Genomic DNA, 21,406 nt, shown 5'->3' with positions numbered 1-21,406 from the left:
TAAATACAAATAAGTTTCAGTGTATCAAATGTTCCAAATGGTCACATTTCTGTTTCCCATATCTCAGTCAAGAAATAAAAAGTGGCTCTATTTCGAATAGGTGTGAGTTAATTTTCTAAGCTGAAAAACTCTGATAATTTAAAATATGCAATTCCTTAAAAATGAAGTTGACTGTGTTTATGCAGTCTAAAAGGATATGTACTTATAGCAATTTAAAAAATATTAAAAGCAGAAAAAATATTAATATGCTTTTTGTCCGTCCAACAAAAGTAACCTATTGGCCTTAGTTCTCCTTTTTCCTGTATTTAATTATTTTTGCTTGCTTCTTATTAAAAATAGTTGTGATTGTATAGCACATGATTCTACAGCATGTTTTTTAACCCAATTATGAACCAACACTTTCCAGGTTATTATAAACTTTGTAAACACTAATACTCAAAACTGTGTAATACTCCATCATGCAAATATATCAAAATTAAGTGCTTTCCAAACAAGAGAAATGTGGATTCCAGCTACCAATACAGATTTAGCATTTCTTAAATTTATTCTTCTCGAATAAAGAAAAACAAAGGCACACCTTATCTCGAGGAACTAAAGATATTTTACAAACTACACAAATGGACATATTCTTTCTATACCTATAAAAACAAATCAGCTAATTAATTACTTCAATCATGTTGATACACAGTAAGGAATTATTTCCACAATATACATATATTTGTTTTATAAAATATATTTGAGAGTGAAATCCTCCTTTGTGCTTCTAATTACGATGGTGTGATATTCTGCTTTGAAAGGCTTGATGCAAACTGAGCCCAAAAAGTGATAAAGAGAGAAAAATCAGTACAAATTTATACATCAAAAAGAACCAGACTACCAAAAAAAAAAAAAAAAAGAAAAAGAAAAAAAAACCCTAGGCTGGTGATTCCCAAACCTGTGCAGCTTTTAAAATAACCATTCCGCGGCTTTAGGCTAGCTCACAGAATCAGAATCTTTTGAGATGGAGCCTTGGAACCTGTATGTGAAACTCCGCACACTAATCTGATGAGAGGCCAGAAGTGGGAAAAACGGAACCCGTGCACACACTGCATCTATTATGTGGGAAAAACAGGCACAGAGTTTTAGTTTATCACCTTGCATCAATGGTGTGCTTCTTCTCCATTTCCACTGAACATTCTGATTACGTGACTCAGTGTATTTATTTAATGAAGAAAGTTTTCTACACAAAAGTTTCTAGAAGTGGTTCTTACTGCATGCATCTGAGTCATCTGGAGTGATTCATTCGAAAATGCAAAACCCGGGCCTACGGCTGACCAACTGAATTGGGAATCTGGCTGCATGTCTGTCATCTTTTTTTCAAGATTTATTTATTTATTTTAGAGAGAGAAAGAGAGAGAGTGCAAGTGAGGGGAGGGGCAAAGGGAGAGGGAGCATCGCAAGCAGACTCCTTGCTGAGCGTGGATCCCAACGCAGGGCTCAATCTCAGAACCCTGAGATCATGACCTGAGCCAAAATCAAGAGTCGGACGCTCAACACTGTCGGAGTCACTCAGGTGATCCACCCTTTTTTTTTTTTTTTAACTTTGTTTATTTTACAGAGAAAGAGAGAGAGTGTGTGAGAGTGGGGAGGGGCAAGAGAGGAGGGGGAGAGAAAGTGCAATTTTAAATACATAACCCAGGGGTTATTCTAGGGGTTATTCGCAGAGACAGTAAAGCTTCAGATCCACTTCTACAGATGATTATTACTGCACTGTCCTTCCCCCTTCCTTAACTGAACCTGAACAAATAAAATCTAAGTGGAGTGTATGGTCATCTAATCATTCGTTCTTCCCTCATTCATTCAATTCATTCTTTCATCAGATCTTGCCCATTCTTCCCCAATTATATTTTTACAGGTTAAACCCTCTTAGTACCCCCAGGTTCTCATCCTTCTTTTGCTGACACCAGAAATGAAGAACTAAAGGGGCTTATTTTTTAAAGGCAGCAATCTAAATCAAACTTTTTCTTTCTTACATTACAAATAACAAGAAATGTGTTGGAACTCACCAACAAATAAAAAAATATATAAAAGAGAGCAACAAATAAAAAGAAGCAGAGAAATTTATAACCTCTGCGGAACAGCCAAGGTCCTACTAACAAATTTTTTTTTCATGCAGAAAATTATGCTCGCCATACCTGACATTGTGCAAGTATGTTTACTGCAATTTAATATCCACACAAGCAGGAGAAGAGATTTAATAATTTTTCAGCTGGAATGAACTGACGGCCAGTGGTAGAAAACTGCAGACTGCACAGAATCAGTAAGAGCTGCTGGCATCACAAAGTAATACTTTTGCCCAGAAAACATCTCACAAAGGTCAGGTTTACAAACCACCAGGTAGCAGTATCACTTTCACATCTTTCCAGGGCTATTAAAATTCCATTAACCAACCTTCCAAAACTAACTTGCAGCCTTTAAAGTTCACCAAAATGATCCCAGAGACAGATCAGCCTCAGTTCAGACGCTGAAAGCAAACCTTTGGTTAACTTCTGTCCCCCATCACCAAAAACCTTTTGCAGAATTCTGTTTAGTGAAAGGAAAAAAAAAATCAAAGCAAATATGTATTTATTTATAACTACACATGTGGACCTAAGTGGGATGAACCCACTTAGTGAAAATGATAGATAGCTGTTAACTCTCAGGAAATAGTTTCCAAAAGTAAATTATTTCTGTTGCAAATCTTGGAGAGCCACCACCACGAAATATCTGGTGTCATAAAATCAAGCCTGTGTTGTGAGACACAGCACTCAGCTGTGCCTGAAGAACAGCTGAAACTAAGCAAGATCTCTTGCCCACTTTAAAATTTAGCTTTTCCAGGCTATATTTTCATTACCGGTTCCAAGTTGCATATGGAATTTCATCAGGCCCCATCAATTCAGGATAGCAACTCATTCAACATTTATTGAGCACCTACTAAACCAATATGCACACTGCTGCATATGCTGACCCCGTGCCCTCCTGGCCCAGTCTTCCAGCCTAAACCACAGATGGAAGGAGAGGGGAAACGTGCCACTGAGGACAAAGAGTCTCTATCTCTGGGCAGACATGCACAGCAAGTCTTCCCTAAGTGCTTTAGTTTTCCTGCAAAAGACATAAACTTCATTATTTGTTTATTTGATCTCAAGCAGAAGGATTTGCACTCAAGCAAAACAGAATACGGGCACCTTCGGACCGTAACAGAGAGCAGAGAACTCCACTGCCCTGCTCAGACCAAATGCCTGGCTGAAAGTGCTGCATTTATAGTGGGAAGTGGGCCATCACTTTCTCAAATCAGTCAAAAACTTTCAGAATGCATCCCCATAGATGCACATCATTAATTACACTCAGTCATTTTTGTACTTGCGTATTATGCACAGTGTAAAATACATGCAAAAGAAAAATTCCGAGGATGAGAAAATACAAATAAACACAAATGTTACTATCTACCTCCTGCACTTGGATGCATCATCTCACAGGATAACCCAGGGTGTACAAACCCCTATGCTATCGGTCTCTACTGCAGGATTCCTTTGTGGTGCCCGAGGGCTTCAGAAGTGGGACCAGGTGACTACAGAGTCACACCTAGTTGGGATGTATTGTTTTAGCCTCCCCAGAAAGCCTTTCAGAGTGTTACATTTCTCAAGGGCTCGGCCACAAGTTTTAACAAGGAATGTCAAAATAATGCAACTTTAAGAAACGACTTTCAGCGTTTGAGGAATGCTGTTGAGAAGCACTACATTTCTCAGTACTCGCTACACGAACTCACACGTGAAAATCTTTCAAACTGAATGCCAAGCTGGGTTTTTTCCTTATAGACAACAAACTTTCCAGAAGTTCAGAGTCTACACTGCATCTGTGATGATGGCCAACTTTCAGTGTGCAGGTTCCCATCAACACTTGGCTTTTCTATTCTCCACTGTTTTCCCAGGGACTCGTTATTTTATTTTTTTAATTTTTAATTGTTAAAAAAATTTTAAATTAACATATAATGTGTTGTTTGATGGGTACAGGTCTGTGATTCATCAGTCTTACACAATATACAGTGCTCACCACAACACATACCCTCCCCAATGTCCACCACCCAGGCACCCCAGCGCCCCAGCTCCCCAACCCCCCAGCCCCCCGCCCCAGGGTCTCGTTATTTTAAATATGATTCTATACTTGCATATTTGCAAGTCACTTTGTAGACCACAATGGAGCCAAAAAATATCACCTCACTAACAGTGGGGGACTGATGACACCTCAGATTTCCTCTGGACGGATACAAAAAGGTATTCCCAGAAGCTCCAAGTTCTCTGTACTTTGGATGATATGTTCTCCGAACTAGGAAAATCCAGACACTTATGAACTGATGCCATTCTGCTGAACAGCCTCAGGACCGCATCCTTGTTTCTCACATCGAAGATAAGCTGTTCGCTCAAGGGTCAGCAAGCCTCACCCAGTGGCCTCCCTATCTTATCGGCAGCAGTAATCAAAGGCTGATTATGATAATGTATGGTTAGCCGCACTTTTCTAAAGCAGGTGCCTGTTACCAGAAACAGGAACTGTTTCTGACAAGTGCTCAACAAACAGTTGTCAAATGAATGGAAAAATAACTCTCTAGTTGCAACGGTTACTTCAACGAAGGAGTCATGGCTCGGTTTCTCTCTCTCACACACTGCTAGCATCACAGAAACCCCAAGATTCAGAACGGCAAGTAGACTCTATTTAGGATACTAAGCATACTCCAGTGGCAGTGGCTGACAAGAACTCTACCAAGAAGGATCATGAGGAGAAGCCTAGTTATTTGGTAACAGGGCTGAGAGAGAAGGGGGAGAGGTAATGCAGGTGTGGTCAGGTGGTGGACACCGCCCCACGTACATAATGGACGTTTTGGAAATCCAGGCACTTATATATGTCAAAAGGCTCAGTGATTTTTGTTACCTGCTTCCTGGTTCTGGGGACATTAGTTTTCATTAGCCCAACTTGCTCTCCTGTCCTAAACTAGGAGGAGCTCCTTAATGACAAGAAATATGTATTTGTTTTTTCATTTTTCATCTTTTTAGTTCCCAGACAGCATAGTAAATACTCAGCGTCAGCTGACCCTTTTGTGAGACCTTAGGGGATAACACAAATCATTGCCCCTTTTACCTTAATTAAGCATCTTTGCATTCTGAAACCCTCCGCTGACTCGGGCAGGGGGGTGCTGGCAAACTGAAAGCACTTGAGATGCCTCTCCCCCCTCCCCAAGTCAGCTCATTCCTTACTCATCAACCAGGGTCTCTTCCTCGAGACCCCTCTCAGTGGAGGGGAGAGGGTCAGCTCATTTCACAGCTTCCACCAAAAGCTCTCTCAGCTAGTGGTTCTCAGCTCCAGTTCTCAGCTGCGGCTGTACATCAGAGTCACCTGTATTCTAGAAAGTGCTGGGCTCCCCGTCCACAGAAAGTGTGGTGTGATTGTCAGGAATGGGACACAGACATCAGTCTGGTTTTGGTGTTATAATTGCCAAGTGACTAAAGTGAACAGCCAGACTGAGAACACCAATCTCTTCGAGATCAACATTAGGCCCTAAAGACCAAGCACGCCCTCCTTCTCTTACGATTTATGACATATATTAGCATATTGGAAACAACAGAAGTTCTGCCAGAGAGTCTGCTCTAATTTGTTCAAGTTAGCTTTCCCCAAAGGTGACCAATGAGCCCTTTCATCCATAATTCCTGTTATAAATCCAGCTTTAATGGAACACGGCCACACCCATTCATTTATGTATTGTCTGTGGCTGCTTTCATGCTTCGAGGGCAGAAAGGAACAGTTCCAACAGAGGCCTTCGGGTCCACCACGCCTAAAACACTTACTATCCAGCCCTTTCGAGAAAACGTCTGCCACACCTGGACTGGTGTTAAGGAACACGGGAAATCTCCCATGGTCCTAAGGCTCACGTGAGGCCACTCTGCTTTTTATGAAAGGCCTACATTCCTACCTGTTTTCCGCTCACTGCAAGTGAGTGGTCCCTCAGAGCTCCTTCCCAGGAAAGCACACTCCGCCTCCCAGCACCAAGCCACCTGGCGCTGAGCTGTGTCTGCGAGCATCTGCGCTTAGCTCCGCTGACTTTGTGGATCCTGTGGCATGATGGGTCCGTCCTAGGATATCAGTAAAGTCTAAGAGGGGTTATTTTGGGGGTCTGGGAAATACTCAAAATTTCTTCCATATTGCTTCTCTGCTTTACGCCACCTCGGCTCACAAAGTGTTTCATGGGCACGCTCTCCTTGCGCAGAGCGGGGAAAACCTGTGCACCAGGGAGATACCAATGTAAGCCGGCCAATGCAGGCTGGATTCTAAAGGTTCTGAGGCCAGGCCTCTGAGGTAAGGGGCTCACTGAACAGGGCCTCATCTCTACTAAAACCACGGTGGCTCGGCTTTTACTTTTCAAATTTCATTTGAAGAAAGGATTTCCTTTATTACTTAAAAAAAAGAAAAAAAGAAAAAAGAAAAAGACTTGAACACCACTGTCTGAGAAACTCAGAAATCTGAATAGGCAAAGGCCAGGTAAATTATACTCTGCTTTGCCAAGGACAGATTTAACTAGCATTCTCTGAAATCAAAGTGATTAATCTCAGCTTATTTAAATCGAATATCTGACACCTAATTATTTAGGCATCACGTTCCCCTATCAAGTTATATGTATTATGCACATCACATTTATTTAGCTCTCCCATTAAAACTTTTTTGAAAAGTTACAATTTAACATTATATTTGGGGTTTTTTAAAGAATCAACAGAAGAAAAGGCCATGTAGAGACTATATCTTGAATTTCTATATATGACCAGCTAAAAGCATTTTAAGTGTATTATTCAATGTCTCTTATGAAAGGAAAATAATTTTTCTTAGTGTCTACAGCCTCAAAACATTTCCCTGCCTCAGTATAAACTATATATTTCCTTTTACACACTCATCTCTAAGTATATAAATCACTATATTTCCTTATTCTTCTGTAGAGCCAGGATTCACCAGTTTGTAAAATTATCTTCTCTCTTTGCAAACACAATACAACTTTTTATACAGCTTTTATTTTCAGGGTCCATTACATGCACAATCCTTGAATATAAGCTGCCTAAAATCCTCCTTGGAAGTTGACAATGTATAAATAAACACATAAATCAACATTATTAATCCTATAGAAGAAAGAAATTTCTTTATATCAACATAGCACAAATGAAAGATAAAGGAGTAAAAGAGACATTTAAATAACTGCCATATAAATTAACAGGATGCAATTATTGGTCTCCTTTCTAATCTCAGATCCAAATCAATATATAGCAATCACTGCTGACACTGATGAGTCAAATGGGCCTCGATATAAACTGTAAAACTCAACAATCAAATTTCATACAAAATCCAGGGGGCGCCTGGGTGGCACAGCGGTTAAGCGTCTGCCTTCGGCTCAGGGCGTGATCCCGGCGTTATGGGATCGAGCCCCACATCAGGCTCCTCCGCTATGAGCCTGCTTCTTCCTCTCCCACTCCCCCTGCTTGTGTTCCCTCTCTCGCTGGCTGTCTCTCTCTCTGTCAAATAAATAAATAAAATCTTAAAAAAAAAAAAAGTTTCATACAAAATCCAAAAATTCCGAAAATCAAATGCTGCTCATATTCTTTCCTACACAAAAGGTCAGGAGGTAATGTTTTCCAGTTGCATTTCATAATTAATTTTACACACAACGGACAGTATCTTTACAAGTCTCAAATAAAACGGAAATCATTTTTTTTATTTCAACATTAATACTAAAATCACTAAACACCAAGAAATTTTCTCCCTGCTTCGAATATCTCATCTTAATTTATTTACCTTTCCATAACCGGTTTATGCCACTTATCCTGCTAGGGTTTTTCAGATTTATGAGGGAGAGAAAAAGTAGCAACACACAAATGAGATCTAGAAAAGCACACAATCGCTATAAAAATAGCTCATCCATCATTTCTACATTTTGATTCCAGAGACAGCAGTGAAAGGTGTTGTTTCCACACCACTCACCCAGCACACTTAAAAAGGTTTGCTCCATCACTTATACAACTGAAACTGATTGATTAGCCGCTAGAGAAAAATCAATACAAATATCCTAGAAAACACTAGCTTGTAAATTCATTCTGGCCCCAACAAAGTCCTGGTCACAACTTGACATGTTTTTCTAGATATCTAAAATGCAACCATGTCAAACCCCAGTCCCCAAACACCGCGATGCCCAGGAATTTTTAACACCTAAATCTCAGCAGAAGTGAGGAGGTGAGGGGAAATGTTTCCCCACAGGCTGTTAGAACAATGAGAGGAGAAGCTCAAGTTACCTGATAAATCTTATATTCAGAAATGGCCACAGAAATGATAAACACGTTGAGATGGTGAAAATGTCAAGGGGACTGGGTTGAGAGAAAAAGAAAAAAACAAAAATGAAAACAAAGCTAGGAAACCAACTAAATATAAACTAAATGTACACACACACACACACACACACACACACACGTATTATTTGTAAAAGGCAAAATAAGTTCCTATTTAAAAATATAAATAATTTTGACTTTAAAACTATCCTTTCAAAATTTAATGAGCTCTTTTTCTCATTTTTTGGCAGCTGAATGTACAGTCAGTATATTTTTGGTGCTTTGGGAATCCACTGTACATTCAGAATGATTTCATGATTATTTCAGAATCTCTTCTGAATGCTCCCTTGCCTTTGGGTCAGCCCTTAGTCTCTTCATTCATTAGACTACTAAGAAATAAAGTTTTAGGAATATAAAATGTTTCATAGATATGCTATTCAGAAAGAAATTGTGCTCTTATTGTATCATATGACAGGCAATCGGGGTTCTATCCCCATTCTACACCTGGTTCAGAGTTTTTAAAAGTCATTTGGTATTTCTGACACACAGTCATCAAAAACTTCAAGAAAAAGAAAGGAAATTTACTTTTCAGGATGGGAAATTTAACTTCCACTGACAGAGTGGCTTTCATACTAAAATTTATTGGCAGCATATTTAGGATTTTCATCTTAAAGTAGCCTTTCAAAAAACCATACTGTTTATTATTAATTATAGGGCCATTTAATAATAATGGTGTCATACAGAATTTAAGCGGTTCTAGCTCAAAGAATATTCCTAACACCTGAATTATTAAGGAACCAAATATGCAAAAGTCACAGGGATAAGAGAGAATTCTTCTATTATATTTTCCTTCATAATTATTCTTCACAATTTTAAAGCTCACGTACAGAAAGTCTGTAAGATCGGTAATATCCCAATGTCTTTTGCAGAAAAAAAGATAATGAACTACTCAATGTCTTTAAAATGTGAGCTATCCACGGGTACTTCCTATAGTAGAAAAAGAATATAAGGCCATTCTCAGCATGAATTTGCTTTTCTCAAACTAAGAGAATGAAAGGTAACGGTCACACTAAATAGTTTCTATCTATGGAGGCATTTTTCCTAAAACATGTTTCAGCAGCAAAAGAAAATCTGTTCTTTGACTCTAGTCATTAATGTCTGTTACAGATGTTTCAATATTCTCACTCAAAATTAGACTTCTTGGATTCACTTTAAATTCCTTCAGTTTAAGCAGCACGTCTTCTTCACTAGGAGAACACAGCCAATTACTTCCTGTACGTTATTCGAATTCTAACAACAAACAATACTAAATGTCACAGTAACGAGAAAACCATGGCCTGAAGGGGGCCAAGTACCTTCTTCAGACCCTGGTGGCTGGTCAGCAGCAGAACACTGTTTCAACTTCAAACTCTCCTATGGCAAAGAGCATCGAATACCTAACGACTTAAGAGTTTTCCTAACCACCCTGGCTTGTCTAGGAAGTTATGACCTCAATATTTTAGGAACACTCCCATACATCAATCAAATGAGCTCACCAGTCCAGTCCAAAAAGTAGCATTCAGTTTCAGCTCTAATATACAGATAACAAGACAACAGAAAGATGTTACATGGCAAACATTTCATGGCTGGGAATAGAAAGGCACTACACCTACCTACACACACATACACAAACACACACTTGTGATGATGAAAGCAATACTAAATAAATCTCTTCGAAGGCTGTCTCTATGGACAAACACCACATCACTGCTAACCTCTGATACATTCTTTGTAAGGCTCACCTTAACTGGCCCAACCCACTGGGCTATGATGATGCTAAGTGACAATAAAGTCTGACCGAAGTCACACCCTGTACTTCTATTGCTCAGAGGGCATTTCTAAAGATAAATAAGATAAATCAGAGAACTGAGTTGGATACCTTTAGAAAAATTCTATGATTCGTTTATAAAAGCTATGATTATTCTTTTCTGGTTTTTACCTCAAGTCAAATGTGATACATGATTGTGTCTAATTAAGGAGGGCCTGTGATGTAATGAGCACTGGGTGTTATATAAGACTGCTGAATCACTGAACTCTACTTCTGGAACTAATAATACACTATACGTTAATTAATTGAAATTAAATAAAAATCAATCAATCATTGTGTCCATACTAAGTCATGAAGCAATCACATCAAAATGTTAGGATAGGTTATAGGTGAAGATAGATATAAGGGAGCCAAGAGAATATCTTCACTTCCTTCATGGTGATTTATCAATTTTAGATCTTTAAAATAAATTTTCACAGTAAAGTGAGATTTTTAAGAGTTATATTTAGCTGCGGATAGAAATGCATAACGTTGGAAAAGTACTTTGAAAGAACTAATTCATACTCCTACCAATCTGCAGTGTTTGGTGGATAGATCTTAGAGTTTTAATATCCCCATTTTGTGACAAATATATGGAAAAATAAACACCAATTTAGAATGCCAGCAAAGGCATCATTTTTCAAATAGATTAGGTTTCTGTGCAAATTTATGCCCTTTCTGAACACGCCTTAACATAGTCATGTTGTACAAAAGACAATCACTCAGACTGTTCTTCAGATTAGATAATTACCTGGCTCTAAAACAGAACACTGGCAGGAGTCAATGAGCTGCCTTTTATTTCTTGTTCAATATAAGTTGAATGGGAATGAAGGAAGGGACTGAACTAAGAATGTAAAAATAGAAAAAAATTGTTGGGAAGTGTTAATAAATCAATCAAGGGTAGTTTTCTATTATAAAGAGTTGATAAAAGCTTTACATAGCTTAAATAAAGAAACGTGTTCAGAATTCATACTTTCATTTCTAGGGTGTGAAGTACTGAAAGTAGCACTTAAAGTCACTTCCTAAAAGGAAAAGTACATCGCCAATAACTATTAACCCCCAAGATTATGAGACAATAGATTATACCATGTTGGGTATAAAGACACACCAATGTTATACACACATACTATAAACAGAGACAAAAGAGGAAGTTTATGGTTTAAGCAGTTATGTGTCAACACAACTGTGACTCACATTAAAGATAAGTCTTATGCTGAGAGATACCTAAACAATCACATTTTCCAGCAAGTGATGATTCAGACGTAGCTGGACACACACACAAAGGAATAATTCTCATTAGAACTCTCTACCCATACCACTCTTTGCTGGTCCAACGTTCTGCAGATAAAGAGGGTTATCTGTATTGACTGATAGTAAAATCTACCTTTTTCAAGACTCCTGGAAACATTTATTCACTCTACATTCCAAATGGCCCAAAAATTAGCAAAGGAAGAGGTAGAAATCTTGAAAAATACTTCACTCAGTCCACAAAAGTCTTAACACATCAGACGGTCACGGATTTCATTTTTATGTTTTATTTTTTGTCTTTTCTATGAAGTGAAAATGGGTGATAAAGTTCAAAATACATCAGAAGAAAATGGAAGAGTGGTAAAAGAAGAGCAATGTGAATACTAGAACCTGGTTCACTGAATCTGGCAACATTTCTGCTATATAGGCTAAAATACTTATGAACTCTTCAGAAAGCTAAAGCAGCATGTATTTAAAGTGACAGGTTATTTAGAAGACTATTATAATTTATTAAGAAGACTAAAATCGCACATAATTCTAGAAACTCTTACCTTGAAAAGACTGTTTGGCTCTTTCTACTAGTTCGTCAATTGGGTAACTGGCCAAATTTCCTCTGGCGTGTTTAGTTTTGCAGTAGGTACAAGCGTTGAGACACCTGTTCAAATGATAGCAATAAACTAGGCTCAAATTTTTTAAAAAAGATAGTATACACTTAACATGGAAAAAAACCTAAAACTTACACCAAGATGTTATTTTAGTAACACGTGCCACTTTATATGAGAAATACTAATAAACCGATATCTATCATACTTCATACTTGTTTTATTTCCAGAAGGCACAGAAATTTAAATTCGCAATTCTTTTAAGTTTCAACTATTCAAAAATGATTGCACAAATCACATAGTATTATCTTCAAATGAACATTATCGATGAGGAACAAAGTTTATAAATGCTTATAATGATTAATCAGAAGAAATTCAACATCCACATTTTTTTTAAACCACTGACATTGCTTGGCCATTGTAAAAATAGAAATTTAGTATTGCTTATGTATACTGTATTATTTAGAAATAATAAAGCACATTCATTTAACTTTTAACTAATGATATAAGAATAAATAGGCAACATAGAATTCTCGTAAAAAAATATACACCCTTAAAAATTTTCAGATAACATTTTTACACTCCTGAAATCAGAAAAAATATATTAAAACAAGTCCAATGAATACTCCCTAGGATTATATTAGAGAAAGTAAACAAGGAGAATGACATTAGTTTTGAAAAATAAAAAAATAGATTACCCAACAGTCTGTAGACATGATAAAGAATTATCTTCGAAAAACTAAAACACTGGCTCTACTCTCATAATTTTAAAATATAATTTAAACAAATTTTCTTATTATAAAAGAAATAGTTACAACATAACAGAACAGTCCTATGCCAAAAGGTCCCAACAACACCAAACAAAACCAAACAAGAAAAAAACTCTTCATTGATTCAACTGGTATAATGAACAGCAAGATTTTAAAACACCATCATTATACAAATGCTTTAAAATTTCAAAATAAGGAGAAAAAATGAACTTTTAATAATTGAACCTGACCAATGTGTAATTTTGTTAATATGTGACTAAGAGATACATACGAATCACTGTTTCAGTGGCCAAATATGCAATGCTTAATTTCTTTCTTTTTTTTTTTTTTTTTTTTTAAGATTTTGAATCATTTGAGAGAAAGAGAGTGAGAGAGAGAGCAGGAGCAGGAGAGGCAGAGTGAGAAGCAGACACCCCGCTGAGCAGGGAGCCCAACGAGAGGCTCAATCCCAGGACTCTGAGATCATGACCTGAGCTGAAGGCAGACGCTTAACTGACTGAGGCACCCGGATGTCCTGCCATGCTTCATTTCTGATCATTTTTGCATGGCACTCTTAAGTAACACATATATTTTGAAATGATTTTTACAATTTATCCAACTACATAATCTTAAAAAACTAACATTCTTGGGGCGCCTGGGTGGCACAGCGGTTAAGCGTCTGCCTTCAGCTCAGGGTGTGATCCCGGCGTTATGGGATCGAGCCCCACATCAGGCTCCTCCACTAGGAGCCTGCTTCTTCCTCTCCCACTCCCCCTGCTTGTGTTTCCTCTCTCGCTGGCTGTTTCTATCTCTGTTAAATAAATAAATAAAATATTAAAAAAAAAAAACTAACATTCTTTTCTTCCTAAGCCCTTAACATTTTTTTTTAAGATAAAACACAGATTGTGGCCTCTCTCTTATGAGCACAAATTCTAGTCTCCCAGTTGCTATAGGTCTTCTCTTTTCAATTTCCATGAGAAGGGAAAAGAGAAGATGGTTGCTGGCTTTTCCTGGGAGAGTAACGCACTTTTGTTTAGTCTTGACTGAGCATCACTTTCCTGGATGTTTTATACACAGGATCTCCTCATTCATCACTCTAGAGTTCAGTGTTACTATCCCCATCTTACAGATGAATCTACTTCAAACATGTCTGATAATCAACTGATACCACAGAAATACAATGAGACATAAGATTCTACTATTAACAACTATATAGCATATATAGTTGCTATACAACAATCTGGAAGAAATCTAGAAGAAATGGACAATCTAGAAAAAAATGCTCCAATTCCTAGAAACATACAACTATGTTGTAGCTGAGATTCAAATCTAGGCCTGCCAAATTTCAAACTTCATGCTATTTCTCTAACAATCTGACTCCCCAGAATAAATGTGTGTCAAACATCCTACCTACATACAGATGCAAATAATAAATTAGTCAATCATCTGACATGAGATACAAGTATTCAAAGATATGGCCAGTACTTATCATCCTACATATGAAGTTAGTTGTCTGAAACATGTGTATCTCTCTTTTAGTCTTTGGAAATCTAAGACTAAGCTGCTTTTCCATCCACTAGCCCAAACCAGCCATTTCATCCTTCTTTACAAATTCTGCTTTTCATTTTTTTGATGGCTCTGGGGCAAAATGTGTCGTCATTTCATTTGATATACCGTATCTTTTTAAATTCTGCTCTCTCTGCCCTTCTCACGTGGCACCATGGTAACGTTCAATGCAGCAAGCCCTACCATTCCTTCACCTATGATATCCCTTTATGACGGGTAAATCAGCACTCTTGGGTAAATCAGCACTCTTGCAGAGAATCTGCTCTCTTTGCCTCCTGAAACTACTTCACGTCTCCTGACCCCTTTCGCTTATTTCTATTGCCAATGGAGAGATCCATAAATTAATTGCACAATCTTAATAAAAGCTACTACTATTTCTGACTTGGGCTATTTCTTAAAAGTAACTGTCTTGAGGGACGCCAGCCTGAAGAAGGGGAAGGAAAACAGAAGTAAAGGGAAATGTGTATTTGAAACATTTATAACATCAATGATGAACACATGTATTAAAGTATTAAAAGAGCGTCTATACCTAGTAAGTGATTGGTAACTGTCAGCCACTGGTTGTTTAATGTGACTGTTCTAAACAATTCTGTAAAGAAATAATTATGCATTATCATGTTGTAGGTTGTACCTAACTTTATGGAACAGATGTGCTGCTGATGGGTTGGCTTAAACCAACTGTGGAAACCAAATCATATTTTCCTACTGGCTCACTTAACAAAGGTGGGAATGTATCCCCCATGGAAAACTCACTCATGAAAATCCACTAGAACATTTTAATAAAAAAAGTTGATATTTGGAAACATTTGTAATAATCAAAATAAGCCAGTAAGTATAAATATTACATTAAGAACTCAAAATATTCTTCACTAAACTGCTCCCCTGGGGTTAATTAGGATTGCTGATGTGATATGTTTTTGAAGTTCTAAACTCTTTATTGTATAAGATAGGATCATCCTTATCTGCAGTTATCCAAATATATTCTTTTGATAAAGTGAAAATTTCTATAAGGCGCTATTTTCTTCAAGCATGTTATAACAGCACTATCTTAAGCATTAAATCTGCTATGCCTTACACTTTAAAAAGAGAGAGATCTGTTATGATACATAGGAAAAATGTGCACAACAAAATCAGAGAAGAAAGAATGAGTTTTTGATGATATTTGGGTTAAAAACAATTTTCTCAATCACTGGGAAGCATAATGACCAATCATTTCCAAACGACAAGCTTCCAATAAAATAAAGGGATTCATCACAGAAACCTTTACTAGATACTTTCAGTTATCTGTGAACAATTAAATAATTGTCTGGGAGTAAGAACATCAAGCCAACTTCTTCAACCGTCAGAAAACAAAAGATCTTTGAAGGCTGGCTGTTGCAAGCCAAAACAAAAACGAGCTGCCTGTGAAACTCCAAGGAAGATGGAAAATCCTGAAGAGCCCTCAACTGTCCCGACAGAATAATAAAGCGAGCACGCCACACCTACTGCTGCTTGGTGTAAGGGTGTCATAGGGCCACAGGCCAAGGAGGAACGAAACACCTCAAACGCAGAGACAGATTCGGCATTCAATTCAGCAGTAGAACTCTTAAGTCTTAAAAAGCATCTGTGGCAGAATATTTTTAAGTTACGGAAACCAAAGAGATGAAATAACAATTTTCACAAATTAAAATATTTCAAAGGGCTCAAATGCATAACAAAATGTCAAATTTAATACCTAAACCACAGAAAGCAAACGAAAACTAAAAGTTTTAACATATTCAGTTTTTTTCTTTTAAAGATTAGCATCTTTAAATATCACAAGTTCTGAAATAATTTAAAAATCAGAGTTATACTTTTATGGGGGAGGGAAAAAAGCCTATGTGACTCAGAATTCTGTTTCTCTCTGCATTTTAGGATCAAAAATACATTTAATATGCAAAAAAATTATTGTGGACTCAGACATTAACACTTCAAACTAGTATATTCAGTTTCATTCATATAATTCAATCCTTATTTACTTTTAATCAACTGACAAAGTACAGTACTCCTCAAAGCTTCAACTTTACAAAATAATAAGCCCTTTATAGAGCTAAACCTTACAAAAATCATGCTGTGGGCCAGTCACATTCTCCCATATTGAAGTAAAATGAAGCAAACCAAAAAGAAAAAAGGAAAAAAAAAAAAAAACACCTCAGGAAACAAAAGGTTCCCACAGGGTAGGTTGTGCCAGACTTGACTGTTAAATATAGCCTATTGTGAGCCCTCATGTTGGTTTTAAAAGTATTTCCAGGAAAATTATAAAACCTTTTGATCTTTTAAACAAATGTAAAAGATACTCCTATCAGCAGGATCTGATTAGATCTTCAAATGATAAGATAATACCCATTTGCCAAGATCAAAATCCTGAACAAGCAAAGGAAAATTGACACCCTTAAAAACTCACAAAATACAGTCCCAAAACCTTACATTCTCTAAGCTTCCTGCGGCCAGGAACCCTCCCACCTAAACTGAATCTCTCCACCAGGTTACTGACTCCATCTTCTGTCCCCAACTCCAAAATCTATTTCTAATAATTATGGTCTCTCTCTTCAACTGCTACCTTTCTGAAATTGCTTTTCCTTTTGAAAAAGAAAGGGAGGGAGGGAAGGAGGGAGGGAGCTTAGCAGCAGCTGAACTTTCTCGTACTCACACTGAATTCAAAAACAACTGCAGCTACATTATCTCTTATTCTACCTCCATTAGCTACTGGGGGGACATCCTTTGCTTCAAAATGATGTTCCCACATATTTAAGCTGTATATCCTTATTTCCCATTCCCTTTAAAACAATTACCCTTATCATCACCACCCATTAATCTATGTAAAAAGCACCACAACCTTTAAAATCACCTGGTTTGGGTGGGGGTGGGGATGGGAAGAGGGTTACTAACAATAATAAAAGGTGGTTGCTCAATGCTGGACACTCAGTCAGGCATTCTGCATGGTTTCATTCATCCTCACAGAAATCTTGATATCAGTATTTCTATCACTAATTTTCATAGAGGAAACTGAAGTTGAAAAAGATTAAGAAATTTACCCAAATCTTTTTTTTTTTTTTTTTTTTTAAGTAAACTCTACCCAACATGAGGCTCGAACTTGGGACCCTGAGATCAAGAGTCGCATGCTCTTCCAACTGAGCCAGCCAGGAGTCCCCAAAGATGAATCTACCTTATCTGAAACTCCTGTATCACTGATTGTACTTTACCTCTCTTAAGATGCAACTTACTTTCTATAAGAACACATGATAGGTGGGGAGGATCCTAGGCGGAGGGGGGATTGGGAAGCTCCAGGAAAGGGTGTCCTCACCTTGAGAATAACTGCAGAATCTATCTGATGTAACAGCTTTGGAACTCTGGTGTCTGCTAACAGCTTGCAACTTCCAGGGGAAGATCTGGATGGCAACTTTCGGGTAATTTCAGCTCTTAGCACACAGGAGCAGCTACCCGTCCTGCCCATGCCTTACCCCCAGCCATGTAGCAAGGCAGCTGTACATGTGTTCTGAGAGCAGCTTACACACAGCATGTGGGCGCTAGGGTGGGCAAAAAGAACGCTGCCCTCAAAATATCAGGAATGATGCTCTGAGTGCCGCTTCTTAACACAGAGGCTCAAAATAAAGACGTGACAGCCATTGTAGCACCTCCCCACACTGTTAAAAGTCTCAACCTCTCTAGCTGAAGTGACTGTCGGAAGATTTAAAGGGCCAGCATCCCTCCTCTTCCCTTCATGTTTCACTTTCTTCCCTTTGGAGAGCCCAGATAGTAAAGATTAGGACACTCAAAAACAACTGCACATACGAGCAAAGTTACACAGTGACCACACACGCCCAGAAAAAGGATCAAAAAAAGACCCGAGAAGATCTTAAATTCATACCTCAGGCTGATCCTCACCACAAACAAAGCATATAACAATTAAAATAAACAATAACAAAACCCAGCAAAACCTGTGAAGGGGGAGAATCTGATTTCCCGAGTTACCAGATTATTAGATTCAAATATCAGGTGTGGGGGGAAAAATCACAAGACATACAAAGAAACAGGAAAGTACGGCCCAAAGGAAAAAAATGTAAGTCAATAGAAACTGTCCCCCAAAAAGACCTATGGCAGATTATACTAGACAAAGACTTTAAAACAACTGTCTTAAAGATGTTCAAAGAACAAAAAATATGCAAAAATCAAGAGAACAAAGGATGAAAAATGAAAATAAAAGAGCAGAAAGCATAAAAAAAAAGAAATTCTGGAGCTGAGGAGTACAAGAAGCAAAATGAACAATTCGCTAGAGGGATTCAGCTTCCACAATCAAAAGATGTGGGGATGAGCTGTAAAGGAGCACAGGTTTTACAGGTCATTGACATTAGGCTGGTATACACTCAAATTAGTGCTATAACTGTAGGATGTTAAACGTAATCCCCATGGTAATCATAATGAAACAGCTACAAAACACAAACACAAGGAAATGAGAAAGTTACTTAAAAGTTTCACCATAAAAAATCAACTAAATGCAAAGGAAAACAATAATGCAATAAATTAGGGGCAAAAGGCATACAGAAAACAAACGGCACAAAGACCGAAGTCAGTCCCTCCTTATGAGTAATTAAATGCAAATGAATTAAACTCTCCAATCAAAAGACAGAGGTTGGCAGAACCAATAAAAACACATGATCCAACTATATGTTGTCCACAAGAGACTCGCTTTAGATCCAAAGACACACACAGGTTGAAAGTAAAAGGATGGAACAAGATATTCCAAGCACTTAATAACCACAGAGAACAGGGGTTGCTATACTAATACCACACAAACAGGCATTAAATCAAAAAATGGAATTCAAGACAAAGAAGCACATTTATAAGTTGATAAAAGATTCAATACAACAAGAAGATATAAGAAGGATAGACATTTACACACTAATGACACACCATCAAAATATGAAGCAAAAACTGACAGAATTCAAAAAAGAAATAGCTCTACAATAGTAGTTGGAGACTTTAATACCCACTCTCAATAATGAACAGAAAAATCAGAAAGGAGGAAAGTAGGGACACAGAGAAGCTAAGCAATACAACGAACCATCTAGATCTAACAGAACATTCTACCCAACAGCAACAGAATACACATGGCACATATTCCAGGACAGATCACACGTTAGGACAAGATTAAGTCTCCATATTTAAAAGTATCTTCTCTGAACACAACAAATGAAGTCGGAAATCAGGACACAGAAATGAACAAAACCGTGGAAATTAAACAGCACACTTTTAAACAACCAGTGGATCAAAGGAGAACATACTTACTGATGAAGGAAAACAAAAATAACCACACACCAAAACTTATGGGATAGACAAAGAAGTACAAAAGAGAAAATTTATCACTATAAACACGTTTTTCTTTTTGAAAGAAAGATCTCATATCAACACCCAACTTTATAACTTAGGAAAAGAGAAAAAGAAGAGTAAACTAAAACCAAAGCTAGCAGAAGGAAATAATAAAGATTAGAGAAGAATGAGATAAAGAATAGAAAAACACCAGAGAAAATCAACAAAAAAGCTGGTTCTAGGAAAAGATCCACAAAATTGACAAACCTTTAGCTACATGGACTAAGAAAAAAACACTCAAATTACTACAATCAGAAATGAAAGTGGGACATTACTAACAATTCTAAAGAAATATACAGTACTATGAACAACTGTGTACCAACAAATTGGAAAACCTAGTTGAAATAGACAAATTCCTGAAAACACAAAACCTACCTAGAGCAAGTCATGAAGCAATAGGGAATCTAAATAGGTCTATCACCACTAAAAAGCTTGATCAGTAATCAAAAATCTCCTAACAAAGAAAAGCCTGGAACCTGATGGCCTCACTGGTGAATTCTACCTAACACTTAAAGAAGCAATACCAATCCTTCTCAATCTTTCCCAAAAAATTGAAGAGAAGGGAACACTTCCTAATGTATTCTATAAGGGCAGAGTTAGCTTGATACTAAAGCCAGACAATGACACCACAGGAAAAATTACAGACCTATAATATCCCTTATGACATACATGGATGCAAAAATCCTCAACAAAATACTAGCAAACAGAACTCATTAGCATATTAAAAGGATTATACATTATAATCAAGTGGGATTTATTCTTGGAATATAAGAATAGTTCAGCATACAAAAATCAATGCACGTAGGGATGCCTGGCTCAGTTAGTTAAACGTCTGCCTTCAGCTCAGGTCATGATCCCAGGGTGTTGGGATTCAGCCAGAGAGTCGGAGAGTTGGGCTCCCTGCTCAACAGGGAGTCTGCTTCTCCCTCTGCCCCTCCCCCTACTCCTGCTCTCTTGCTCTCACTTGCGTGTGCTTTCTCTCTCAAATAAAATCTTTAAAAAAAAAAATCAATCCATGTAATATGCCATATCAACAGAATTAAGGAGAAAAAACCACACATGATAATCTCAATTGATGCAGAGAAAGCCTTTGAAAAATTCAACATCTTTTGTGATGAAAACAATCAATAAACTAGGAATAGAAGAAAACGTCCTCAGCAAAATAAAGGTCGTATGTGAAAAACTCACAGCAAGGCTCACACTCAAGGTAAACAACTGAAAGCTTTTCTTTTATAATCTGGAACAAGGAAAGGATGCTCACTTTTACCCATTCAACATAGTTCTGGAAGTTCCAGCCTGAGCAACTAGACAAGTTAAAGAAACGAAAGGCATCCAAATTGGAAAGGAAGAAGTAAAATTATCTGTTTACAGATGACATGATCTTCTCTGTAGAAAATTCCAAAAATACCCACCAACACACGCTGTTAGAATAAATGAATCCGGCAAAGTATCATGAACAAGAGTCAATACACAAAAATCAGTTGCATTTCTATACATGAACAATGAAAAATATGAAAAGGAAATTACAAAAACAACTCCATTTACAACTACATCAGAAAGAATAAAATACTCAGGAATTAACTTAATCAAAGTGAAAGACTTATACGATAAAAAGTACAAAACATTGCTGAAAGAAACTGAAAA

The 21,406-nt window shown here is 37.4% G+C and overlaps 1 protein-coding gene across 5 annotated transcripts in view; it reads right to left on the bottom strand.

Annotated features, from left to right (window-relative positions):
* The window catches only part of CDKAL1 (CDKAL1 threonylcarbamoyladenosine tRNA methylthiotransferase), a 673,848-nt gene that overhangs the window by 374,550 nt on the left and 277,892 nt on the right, over nucleotides 1-21,406 (bottom strand). For all 5 annotated transcript variants that reach the window (XR_015722607.1, XR_006779269.2, XM_087858100.1 and 2 more), the window contains one exon: nucleotides 12,012-12,115. Coding sequence is in view for 3 of the 5 variants with exons in the window: in XM_087858100.1 (XP_087714226.1) it covers nucleotides 12,012-12,115 (104 nt within the window). In the remaining 2 variants the exon portion in view is untranslated. The remainder of the gene's footprint in view (nucleotides 1-12,011; nucleotides 12,116-21,406) is intronic.

The sequence above is a fragment of the Ursus americanus genome, chromosome 32, assembly GCF_024610735.1.
Source record: "Ursus americanus isolate L20-20 chromosome 32, mUrsAme1.1.p, whole genome shotgun sequence".
In the NCBI taxonomy this organism is placed as follows: domain Eukaryota; kingdom Metazoa; phylum Chordata; class Mammalia; order Carnivora; family Ursidae; genus Ursus; species Ursus americanus.
The sequence above is the reverse complement of the archived record's forward strand: the minus strand, read 5'-3'. Positions and strand labels throughout refer to the sequence as shown.